Below are 12,937 nucleotides of genomic sequence, written 5' to 3'. Positions count from 1 at the left end.
AGAAGAATTAGACAATTCGTTAGTTTACATTTAGTTTAGATTTTGCTTAAAACTTTAGAGCTGGACACATGAATGCCTTTGGGCTTTTATCACTGGATCTTGCAGCTTGGCCAGTGTCTCTACCTAGCCTAAAGTATATACAGTATCTACGAAGAATAAGACCTAGAGCACATTGTTTACCTTGAACACCTGGAAATGTAATGGAAATATTTCCTCTTCTGTCTTCAGGCTTTGTGGCATGATTGTGAAGGCCACAACAACATTGCTACCATCTGTGGGCTCCTGAACACCAAAGAGGTACTGAGCATCCTTCCTGTGTCCTAGAAGAGAAAGAGACATTACCGGGATTCAGAAATACCCCTAGAGCTCCAGCACAGTACTTTATGGGGTTGGGTTAAAACTGTTTGGAAAGCTAGGTTGGGGCCCACCACAGCCAGTGATTGTGAAGCGAGTTCTTTATATTCTAAGCTTCAGTTTCTTCCTCTTAAAAACAGAGAGGCAAGTATTATCCCTACTTGAGCAAAAGTGTCTCTTCCATTATAAATGCAGCCTTATTTGTGTGTGTGTGTGTGTGCGTGTGTTTGTGTGTGTGTTCAGGTGTGTGTGCACACGTTTGTGAAGGCCAGAGGCCAGCCTCAAGTTTCATTCCTCCTGTTCTGCCCACTGTTTTTGTTTTGTGAGACAGGGACTGTCACTGGTCTAGGACTTGCCAGCAGGCTAGGCTGGCTGGCGAGTGAATCCTAGGAATCTACCTGTCTTCACTGCAGACTCTCCAAGAATGCATGAACTTATTGTACCGCCTTTAACAGTAGCCAGTAGAGCCTTAGATGGCATCCACCACCACGCACCAGTGAAGATAGTAGGAAATAGTGCGAGGCTCATCTACAGTGCTCTTGTACCCGAGCACGTTTACAGGCCAGAGCGAGAGAGCTCACATGGAAACTATTAGACTCGAGTACATGAAGCCATTCAGGAAAGTCAGGATACAGATGTGCGCATGTTCTTCAGAAGGCATGGGTCACAGCTGATGAGCTCCAAAAAGTGAATAAGGAGACGTAGAAGACAATCATGGTCATGGCCTTTCTATGAGTACCGAATCAGATGATGATTAATATGTACTTAGCAGCATACAGCAGGTACTCAATTGATTATTTCCTTCCTTCTCTTCCTTGTAATAAGGTATTCCTATAAATGGCCTTGCTGTGTGAGTCTGGTTAGTTCACTGGAATATATTATCTTGGAGGAAAGGGGTTTTTGCGGTGTAGTCAGGCAGGCACTCTTAGGGAGATGAATAAGTAAGAATGACTCAGCAGTTCCATATATTCTGCCCTTGGCCTTCTTGGTGACAAAGCTCTGTGATAAATACAGTGATCACAAGAGTGTGGAGATTAAAAAGAAGCACGCCTTAAGGTCTGGGGTCACTCAAGGAAATCTTCCTGGACAGGCAGGTGTAAACATACATTCTCTCCCACAGACATGTTTACAGTCACTTTTATGGGGCATGCGCAAGCTCACAAGGGAGGACTCTATCTCACCGGAAGCAGTTTCAGGCACCATCGTCACACACAGGGAACAGGATAGACAGTGATGGAGGTGCCTCCCACTGCTACCTCATGATCAGGGCAGGACCATTCACCCTGTGTCTGGGAAGTGCTCTAAAGGTTCAGGGGGGTAAGCCGGGATTACTATTTGTACCGTTTACTGCTGGGGCAGCTAAGGACAGTGAACAGTGATATCCCCAGCCACAAAGCTAGGGTGTGGGAATGATGATGGTTTAAAGAGGCTTTGACTTCCTTTCCTGTGCTTTTCCCCACAGCCTTTCCTCCTGTCTTGGGTATTTTCTGGATAGCAGAGAGCCAGCCTTCCACCCTGGACATGGGTGGATCTGAGTAGCAGGACCTGTAGGATGCTGGAACAGCGGTTACCCTCCCAAGACCCCTCCCCTGAAGCCTTCCTACTTGTGCTTAGAGAAGTGGTAGTTGTCCTTGAAGCTACCTCCTTCACTTCCTTTATCAGGCTCATTGTCCAACCAGACACAAGAGTCAGAGAAGAGTTAGAGTTAGGGCAGAACTGACAGCTGCTGGTCAAGCAGAACAACCACCTGCTGTGTTTCTTGAGATCACTTGGTTCTTAAACATCATTTGGCGCCATCTTTCATTGGGTGTGACTCCGTGATCCAGGGTGATCGGGATCTGGTTACATATGAACAGGCTGGAGAAGTTCTCTTGGAAATCTTGACATGACATCCTGTGGGAAACAGACACACTGTCCAAGTCACTTCTGGATGCATGCCCATAAACAGCTTCCTACCATGTCACTGTGCCTCTCCAGCCAGAGGAAGTGCCCATGTGTTGACTTACCACAGGCCTACCCAAAGACCAGAGTCTGTCTCTGTTACACTCAGTGCCATTCCTTTCTGCCCTGACACTCTTCATCCATGCTTGAGAGGACAGTGGTAGAGATAAAATCTTGGTATTGTCTGTCACCTGACAAAACCACTTCCCCAAATCATTAATCCAACTGAGTCACTTTAGGGCCAGTGGGACAAAGGCCAGGTTTTCTCTGCTCTTGGTCTGTCACACTGTCTTCAGTCTTGCCTTTTATCTTTGCAAATTCATTGCTGATGTCATTAAGAAAACACATGGATGCTGCAATGAAAACCTGTCCTTGTGCTAGGGTTAACATAGAGATATTGGGGAAGATTTGCCCTTCCAATTGACACTTGTCTCTCTGATTCTTAGTAACTTAGACCCAGGCTTTTTTTCACTCTTTCACCCCCGCTAAATTTCTTCTTTTTTAATTATTTAAATTTGTTTCCATACAGTATATTTGACCATGTTCTTATTCCTCCTCCAACTCCCTGCCCTACTTCCTTACCCACATAATATCCTGTCCTTTGTCTTTCTTATACCAAAGATGAACAAAACAAAAGGTGAAAATCAAAACAGACAACTAAAAGAAACAAAGAAATCAACAAGAAGCATGTGCCCCAAGTGGAGTTTGTTTTATGTTGGTCTACTTCTAGGCATGGGACCTGCACTGGCATATGTGAGTGTCCTAGTGACACTCCATTGGAGAAAAAAAAATATTTCTTTTCTTAGCATGTATTAATTGTAAAAGACTTCCTAGTTAAGGGTGGAACTTTGTATCCACCTTTCCTTCTCAGTGCTGGGAATTCGTGTGGTTTGAACCTGTGCAGGTCTTGTGTGTGCTGTCATGGCCACTTTCTCAAGTTCATTTCCTTTTTTGTGTTTTTCAGGGTGCATCTGAGAAACAGTCCCAGCCACACTTATTCTACAGATATGTCTTGCTGTTTCTTTTATTTTTCATACACACAGGCTATAAATCTCACTAAAATAGTCACTAACTAAGCCAGAAGACCCTGCAAGAAATGTGCATCTTTTCTAAGTTGTGCACATAAGGCCTGTGTTTTTCCAGACACGGGGTCTTGAATAGCTCCTTCCTGAGGACAGTGATATCCCACCCAGGGTCAGGCTGGTAGATTCTCTTCCAGTTACTCTTTTGGGGAGCCTTGCCAAAGCAAACTGGAGCTGCTGGGTCCACACATTATGGAAGACAGGGGTTAAAAATCATGCCTCCACACTCAAGCCTCTGAGAAAGTACCCTTACCATCAAAATGTCGAGGAGAACCCCATGTCTCATCTCCAAGATAACCTTTACACCAAGAAAAGGGGACATAACCCTTGCCATTCAAAGCTTTTTGCCTTGGTGAAGAACCGGGTTCCCTCTAAGTGGGTCTTTGTAACACTAGTTTCCATCCTCATGAGAGTTTAAGGGAAGCATTTGCGATGGAGAGCTTGAGAAATAAGAACTTCAAACATCCTTAAAGAAGGGCATGCATTGACATGACCTAGGTCCCCTACACATATGTAGCTGATGGGAAGCTTGGTATTCATGAGGGTCCCCTAGCAGAGGCTGTCACTAACCTGGATTTTGTTGCCTGCTTTTGAATCACCTTCCCCTAGCTGGGCTGCCTTGTCCAGCTTCAGTGGAAGAGGATGCACTTAGTCTTGATTCAACTTGGTGTGGCCAGGGTGGGTTGGTGAGAGGAGCTCCCCTTTTCTGGGGAGAAGGGGAGGGGGAAAGGAAAAAGAGGGTGGGACTGGGAAGAGAGGAGGGAAGGGCTGTGGTAGGGAAATGAAGTGAATAATAAAAAAGTGGGATAAATACCAAAACTCGCCATCATCCTTGTTCTCATACAGCTGGCTTTTCCGTGGGTCATGGCTTTCCTCCCACTCTTGGGACCTTCGTATGGAAAGAGAGACCAAGAATGAGATCCCCCACATTATTCTAAGAGTCCCACAGTGACCTCAAACCACCTGCCCACTTTTGTTACCATCTAGGTGTTATATATGAGAAAACACCCAACAACTATTCTTTAGGATCTGGCTTTTTCCACTCAATATGGTATTCTCCAGTTCTGCCATTTTTTTTTTCCGGCTCAGAGCATGAGTTTGCTCTTCTTTATGGATGAATAAAACTCCATTATGTATATATATCACATTTTGTTCACCAGCATATCTGTTGATAGGTATCTAGGCTGATCCGATAAATTAACAGTGGGAAAGGGGAGGGAGGATGTGCAAGGGTAATAAAGCAGGGGAATGATCAAAATACATCTTATACATGTACAAGGATGCCATAATTTGTATAATTAATGTACAGTAATAAAAACCGCCTGTTATCTTCAACCATCTTCATCTTCTACTTTCTTCTATTACCAAGCTTGAACACAAGAGCTTTTGGCTTTCTACCTCTCGACAGTTGCCAAGTATTATTCATTTACTGACTCTACCTCCTAGGGCCCCCTCACAGATATCCTGGTCCCACTACTTCTTCTGTTACCCTAGTTCAGCCTCCCCTTTCCTCCCTCCAGGACATGTGGTCTCCCTGAACATAGCTCTGCCCACTTTCCTCCCCATCCTCCATCCTGCCACCAAGATGAACACTCCAAAGCAGACGTCACTTCCCCGCTTAAAGCATTTTGATGGCATCCAGTTACACCCAGGGTTAAGTTCAAAGTCCTTAAAGAACACCTCAACCTTGGAGAACCTCTCCAGGTTTAATTGGGCTGCTCTGGCCCCACCCCCACCTTTCAACTTCCTATTCCAGCAATCATGAATATCTTCATTTTTTTAAACAGGGTCATCCCCCGCCCCCAACACAAACACCTCTTTGCTTTCACCAGGCTGCTCCTCCAGTAGGAATGCACCTCTCCACGCTGAGCTGCTACCACTCTCTCAGCTTTTCACCTAAAGGGTACTCGGTCTGAGACACATGGCTAAAGCCCACCCACTTCATACTGAGACCTGGCTCTTCCCTTGGGCTCCCATAGACCTAGTGTTCTCTGCAGCTATTGCTCCACAGCTGTTTGTCTTTCTCCTTTTTGACTCCAGGAGCCCAGAGATCAGTGGCCTGGCTTTCCGTGATACTATCACAGGTCTCTAACAGACACCTCAGCACACAGTCCTTGCAGTGATTTCTCTCTCTTTTGCTTAGTTAAGTAAACTATAGAGATGATGTGTTCCAGAAGCGAGTTCTGGGATATGATGGAAAAGAGATGCTTCTAGGCAACAGGGAACAGCTGTTCTTCCTTCAGCATGTGCTTCAAAGGAGAGAGAAGCACCACAGGCTATAGGCCCCAGAGGCACAAAGATTTAATGAGATCTTTCCCACAGAGGAACCTGCATCCAGAGCGCGGGTCACCTCTGTGTCAGGACAGAAAGGCGGAGACCACCCCACCAGGCTTCCGGCTCCTGGCCGAGGCAGTCAGATGTGTTATTGTAAAATGGCAATTTTATAATTAAGCGATAATTACATTTTCTGCAGTGTGTAAGGGAAAATAAATGTAGTGTAAATCAATAGGCTATTGATTCATGCAAGTTTGCCTTTAAGTGTGTGCGACTGAAATTTCAATTATGGCTGAGATTAGACCATCCGGCTCTCGCCATCCGTCTCCATTCCTAAGGAGTGGGGAAGAAATCGACTACCTGCATGGAGACAGTGATTATGCGGTCTCCACCACTTCCTTCCAACCTGGCTCTGGTGAGAGAAGGTTGACCCTCGGCACTCAGCCAAGGGACATGATCCTCCGGGGCGGCTGCTGCTCTGTGTGCATACTCCTCCAGTTAGAGGCTCCATTCATGCTCATCCCTATAGGGCATCAGTCCAAGCTTCAGGACCATTCTTGCCATCCTTTCTTCCTCGGCTGCATCCCAGCAGTTTCCTGGCTAGGGAGAGGGGCCCTACCGAGTGTCTCTCCTGAAGCACACCCTATGCCCTTGCTACAAGGACATCTCATGTTCGTTGCCATCTGTCACACTTTCCCTGAGCATGTCTACTGAGAACCTTTTCCTATTCTGAACTCTGATGTCCCTTGTGGCCTTCACTGGTCGTGGAAGACACAAGGGACATATTAAGCATTTTGAGCTTATTGCCTCTCCTCACCCTAGGGAGCCTGTTGTCAATGGCCTGACTTGTCTTGCTTTTATCAGCCAATCAAAATATCCTTTGGGCTCACATTCAGCAGTTTGGGGTGCTGGGCCTGGAGAACTGGGGACAGCCAGAGGTTACTCAGATTTATTTAGGAAAGACTAAAGGATAATCCAGGTCTGGTGGCACAGATGTGTGGTCTTAGGTACTCTATGGGTTGAGATGAAAGGATGACAATTTCAAGGCTAGAGTGAGGCTTGAGCAAGAAAACAAGACTCTGTCTCAACCAGATAATAATGAGGGCTGAGAATATAATGAAGAGCTTGCCTGGCATGTGAGAGCCTTATGTCTAATCCCCAGGATGGAAGAAAGAAGACAAATATAACTTTAAGAATGGAGGCAAGAGAAAAAAAGCAAAGGGACAGGAATGAGGGCATCGTACAGGCTGCATTGGTACACGGGTGCTTTCCCAGGTTCATTTTCCTTCCCATTCTACATTGAGTACCATAGATGTTTCAGCCAGGCTTATTCTATAGACATGTCCTGATGTTTCTATTTTTTTCTCTTCTCTCTCTTCCTTCCTTCATTTCTTCTTCTTCTCTCTCTCATCCTCTATCATACCTTCATCTCACACTGGTTGCTGAGTGCCCATGAGACCAGGTGCACACCCAGCCCCAAGGCCCACACCGAATCAAGGGGTCTTGCATTAGCTTGGCCTGGGGAGTCCAGCTGGGGTGCTGGCAGCTGGTCCAGCAACCCGGGCTGTCGGCATGTGCCTTCTGGAGCTCACTGTGAGCACTGTGTTGCTTTTCACTACTTGTTGGGTGCTATTCTGTCTGTCTGACACATTGTGCTTCCTTTCTGATCATGCTCCTACTCTGCTGGAAGTGAGGCTGCAGTCATGGCACTATGATGCTTTTTACAGGTCTGCACAGGTCCTGAGTGGAATGTGACAGCCCCAGCCCTGCTGACCACCAAGAGAAGCAAACAAATTGTTGCTGTCTACTGTCCTCCATCTATTACCTTCTCCCTGTCAGTCGTCAAGGCACTAGGGACTGGGGTGGGAGGAAGAGAGCATAATGAGAGGGACAAAAGAAAGGCAAATATTGAATGTTCTCTCTCATACGTGGAAACTAGATATTTAATTGCACATAAAAGGCAAGTAGGGCAACAGAAGTCAGGTTACGGCAGCTGAGATGACCATGCTGGCACCTGGGGGAAGTTGCAGAGTTGCTCATAGGGGTGTTGGAGGCCTAGCTACTCCACAGCCCCCGCCAAGAGCAAGGAGCATTGCAGGCATGTAGGTACACTGAGTCCAGGTCAGGTGTCAGAAACAGCCGAGTCTATTCAGTAAAAACCTCACCCAGATCATTGTCTCAGCTCTAGCCATGAAGCCCACTCCATGCTGATCGTGTGGCATCATCAGCATCTGAATCCGAGGAACCCCTTTCTGGAAGGATGCTCTTATTCTCTAGCTATCTCTTCTCAAGGGGAAGCTCAGCTCTCATCCTGTCTCTCACACTCTTTGCTAATCTTGGGCACGTACGTGAGGTTGCAAAGATCTTCTGAAGGCAGACACCAGGTCTTACCATTTGTATACATATCACAGCACCTACCTAGCCCAGCGCACACTTTGTGTCACGCACTTCACAGGTGCCTAATTGATGCCTGGGAAATGATACCCTGGGAGTGTTAGTGTACTCATAGCTATACCCAGGGATGAACATGGCCAGGCCTGTAGTGTAAACTGCAGTGGGCTAGCCAGACCCTGCCCACGTTCTGGGAACAATCTTCAGCTTCCCCGTGTGCCCATCACCCATACCCATCTTTCCAGCGCCCTCTCCATTCTGTGTTGCCCCAGGGGTTCCAAAGGCGGATGATTTCTTCCCAGCCCCTCTGGTACCGAATCTGTAAGGAAGAACAGAAAAAGCAACAGTCAGGGCTCTCTGGCCAAAGTTGGCAGAGAGCTGAAGTATGAATGCAGCTGCTTTTACCTCCCAGGACTAATTTAACTCCTGACCTCATTTGGCTGCAGCCAGGAGAAAAATGAAAAGAAGAAAAAAAATCAATGTCTCTCTTGCTGCCCGCAAGGAGCTGGAATGAGAGAGGGAGAGAGAAAGTGTAGCAGGGGAGGAAAATGACCCTTGTTTTGCTCAGCCCCAGCAGGTGAAGGGGCAGCTCCATCATATTGGGTGTTGTCTGCTGGAGCTGGGTGAACTCAGGTTTAACCGTGGACAGCTAGCATAGGCTGCTGCATTTGGCTGTAGTGGAGACAGCTTTGTGGTCCCCTGCTTCTTCTAATCCATCACACGATGGCATCTCCATCCCACCAGTACAGCCTGACCTCTAGCAGCAGACCTCTGGTGCCTATAGTACAGTATTGTGAGTGAGGAGTTTGATGTGAGTAAGAGACATCGGTGGAGCCGGGGTAGCTGAGGCTAGCCCTCTTCTATCAACATCTTACCCCTGACCAGACACGCCATTCTCTGAGAAGGTGGCCTCTAACAGGCTGAACCTCCTTTCTCCGTCATCCCTGCCTCCAACCCGCAAGATATTTATTACCTGTGATCTTGCATTAGTTAAGGGCAGGCCATGGGGATGTCAGAACAAACTGCAGCAAATCATCCAGCACACACTTCCGGGAGCCAGGAGCTCTCGGCCTGGAGAGGGGGACTGCAGCATGATTGAGTTGTAGCTGGGCTATTGATCCATGCTAATGCTGTCTAAGGAGATAGAAGACTTAGGGGAGGACAGAGCTGTCCACCAACTCCATTGCAAGAGGCAGCTGAGAGACTGAACAGCTTATCACTGGACAAGGAGAAATTGTGGAGAGGCCCCAAGCTAACTTACCGCCAGTTCTCTGAGGTGGGTTCTTTTACAGTGCTTGTCTTGCAGGGGAAGAAACAGAATACCCACCAAGCAGGGGCATAAGAAACGGTCTCCTGGTGTGCTGCAGAGACTAATGAGCCCCCCCTGGGTGCCCAGTAGAGTCGGGGGCTCAGTTGGTCATGAGGAGGAGCTATAGCCCATGATTCAGAGGGCTCAGAGTGAGGCTAAATGAGGCATGCAGATAAACACTCACCCCTTGGCCCAGGGGAGTTGCCGGCAGAGCTAGGTGCGTAATAAAAAATGCCAATTTCATTTATCTTCCTGTCTGTGTCCTGCCTGGAGGGAGGGTGAGGAGATTAAAAAGCATACTACATTTACAGGCTGCTTTAATCTTAGCACTTGTGGCTCAGAGTTATAGCCGTCTCGCTCCCCATGGGGAGAGAGACTAACAAACTCAAATCCCTGAGCCCGTGTGTCCTTTATGACCCTGCCCAATTGATACCTAAGTAGGGTATAGCTAGGAGTGCCAAGGTCATGCCTTCAGTGATCTGACCATTCTCTTCATCTTGGTCAGATCTTGGTCTCAGCAACGATGTCACTGGACAAGAGGTAGCCCGGGTTACCTATTCTAAATAGCAGCTCCTTAGATGTATTTTCTCTAATGAATACTAGCTCGATTGACTATTAATAGTTCCATGCCAGAAACTGTGGGGTCATTGTTAATGGTTGATTAAAACTAAGTAGCACTAATGCAGGTGCTCTCAAAGCCTTTAGCCTCTTCATGCACAGTGCACCTGCAGGAGGCAGAAATGGTGAGATGCATTCTACAGATGTATCTGTTTTCAGAGAACATACCCTGAAGGTCTATTATTCTCTGATGCGACACCTGCTTAGAAAAGGAGGGCAGGACTATACAGGCCATGCAGTCTTGATCACTGTCATCCCTGAGCAGGTGTTCTGTTCAGACCATGCTCTCCTCCCATGCTCACCACAGATATTGCTAACTGACCACTGCTTTCTTTCTCTAAGTCTGTAAGCAATATCAAAGTCTTATCAACTTAGAAACCCAGACAACATGGCTAAGTGATCACAGCTGCCACATGAGATAAAATCTATCTGCAAACCTGAGACTTGTCCACATCTGGGATAGTGTGGCTATAGGAAATGGAGCATCTACATATGTCCAGTGTGATGATAGTACTGACTGTCTTCCTTAACAATTCATGGAAGAGGTTGGGAGAGTAGGGCAGGGGATCTGATACACAATTCTAAGGACTGGGGTCTCAGCTGCCATGACCTTGCTCATGGAAATGCCTTGTAGGCCTTTGTCATATATTCTGTGATAGGGAAATAGCAACGTCATTTTCTCAGGTTAGGGCAAATGGATTCATTCATGCATTCAACTGCATTCATCCATTCTACAAGCGTTTATTAGATGCCAACTATCTTCAAGTATATTGATGCTGGTTACCATTTTGGAGGCAGGTAGGGGACAGAATAAAGTCCCTCATGCTGTGAACTAGGATATGAAACAATGGGGCAACTGGCTTTAAGATGATGAATGGGAAAGATAGATTGGCACCAAAGAATTAGGACAAGTTGAGAAGGCCACAGAGGGTGCTTGAAATTCTGCATTCCCCAGGTCACAGGTACTTATGGAAAATTTGTCTTGGAGTTTGGAACTCTGTCCTGTAGGGCATAGAAACCATGTTTGACTCAAGAGCAGTGGGAAATACAGTGACAGGGACGCTTCAGGAAAACCCTTGGGAGGTTAGGAAATATCACTGCACAGGTGTTTGATGACTTCAGATGCAAACTGGGGAGGCCAGGTGCCAGGCAGCTGTCTATCTCATAGGTCATCATCTTTGTGACCTTCAGAAATATGATTTTCCCATCATCCCTCAGATTCTTCATTTCAGAATGAAGCTAGCTGGACTTTGGTAGTATTTTCTAGATGGACTATGCTGTAGCCAGAAGTCACACACACATTTTCATTCATTTGCAGTCAGTTCTTCTATAGACTGCCAACCCCATCATGGGGTCCAGTTGGACCTGAGCAGATAGAAACAGCTAGGAAATGGATTTCCCAGCCTCTTTCAGGACACTGTATGGCTGGAGTATTAAATGCAAGCTAATGGGCTGTGTGTGTGTGTGTGTGTGTGTGTGTGTGTGTGTGTGTGTGTGTGAGATGGATGCCTTCTTATTCTTGTCCACTATGGAGAACAAAGAATGGCCCCTGGCCTCATTCTTTTCCAAAGCTACAAGACAAAGGTACAGCATGCATCTTGAACTCACAGGTAGAATCCCCTGCTCTGTATGTCAGAGTTACCCCCATGATGATTTGAAGGAGAATGGTCCTCATAGGCTCATATATTTGAATGATTGGTCCTCAATTAGCTGAACTGTTTGGGAAGGATTAGGAGGTGTGGCCTTGCTGGAGGAGGTGTGTCGCTGGGGGTGGGCTTTGAGGTTTCAAAAGATCACACCAGATCTAGTCTCTCTCTCTCTCCTGCCTGTGGATCAGGATGTAAAGTTCTCAGCACCATGCCTGTCTGATTCTTATCATGATGATCATGTTCTAACCCTCTAAAACTAAGCAAGTCCCAGTTAAATGCATTTTTAATGAGTTACCTTAGTCATGGTGTCTCTTCACAGTAATGCAGCAGTGACTAAGACACCCATGACCCAGAATCATCTGCTTACCTAAGAGAGAAATAAATGCTCTCTTTTGTAAGTACCTGTAGTTTAGAGGACTTTTGTTCTACTGGTTTAGTTTTTATGTCACAAATGAAATGAGTTTCAGGGTCAAGTTTTCCCTAAAGTCAATTGAGTGATTCATTCTACCTCCCTTTGGAGTAGATCCCATTATCACAGAGATTAAAAACAAACAAAGAAACAAACAGGGAGAGAAGTGTCCTGGGGAGAAGGACCCTAGGTACCATAACTTTGGAGAAGGAGTTGAGACTGCTGGAGATGGAAGCTATGGCAGGGTGAGAGGAAGGTACATGCTTTCCAGCCACTGGGCTTCCCGCAGGCACCTGATCTGCTGGCTCCTCTAAGGAGGACCCCAGGGACCAGATCAGGCCAGCAGCTCAGCCTTACCTGTTCAGCTCCAGTCACTGTGTAGGCATGCTGGCTCACCAGTCCATTCTCCATCACCTCTGACTCTTCTGTCAGCTGCAGAAGGGAAAGAACAGAGTTCTTTGGAGACATAAAAACAAACAAACAAACAAACAAACAAACAAACAAAAAACATTCAGACAGCAGCTGAGCTAGTGAGCGGCACCCAGCAGGAAAGGGGTGTGTGTGTGTGTGTGTGTGTGTGTGTGTGTGTGTGTGTGTGAATGTGTGAGTTTATGAGTGTGTGTGTGACCCTTCCTAAGAGTTTAGAAGTGAAGGCTACTGAGTGAGAGGTCTCAGTGTTTCATGCCCAGGAGCTACCTACCCCACTGACTCTGAAATTCACAGGACCTGAGGGCATGGGCTGTTTGCTCCACTGATCATTTGTCATGAGCAAGACATAGTGTAACACAGGTCAGCAGGGTCTCCTGCCCTCAACAGCATTCCTCTGCGAGGGGAAGTGACTTGGCCAATGTTTAAGAGTACAGGAAGTGTCATGTAGACAGGGAGCCAGGTGCTTTAGAATAGACTCAAG

At 46.7% G+C, this 12,937-nt stretch overlaps 1 protein-coding gene across 1 annotated transcript in view; it reads right to left on the bottom strand.

Annotated features, from left to right (window-relative positions):
• Nucleotides 1-12,937, bottom strand: part of Capn13 (calpain 13) — a 73,928-nt gene that overhangs the window by 31,105 nt on the left and 29,886 nt on the right. Inside the window, exons 8-12 of the mRNA XM_060364619.1 lie at nt 12,385-12,459; nt 8,276-8,361; nt 4,192-4,266; nt 2,102-2,247; nt 181-320 (exon numbers count right to left, since the gene is read on the bottom strand). Coding sequence (XP_060220602.1) covers nt 181-320; nt 2,102-2,247; nt 4,192-4,266; nt 8,276-8,361; nt 12,385-12,459 — 522 coding nt within the window. The remainder of the gene's footprint in view (nt 1-180; nt 321-2,101; nt 2,248-4,191; nt 4,267-8,275; nt 8,362-12,384; nt 12,460-12,937) is intronic.

Source organism: Meriones unguiculatus, chromosome 1 (genome assembly GCF_030254825.1).
Source record: "Meriones unguiculatus strain TT.TT164.6M chromosome 1, Bangor_MerUng_6.1, whole genome shotgun sequence".
Lineage (NCBI taxonomy): Eukaryota > Metazoa > Chordata > Mammalia > Rodentia > Muridae > Meriones > Meriones unguiculatus.
The sequence above is the reverse complement of the archived record's forward strand: the minus strand, read 5'-3'. Positions and strand labels throughout refer to the sequence as shown.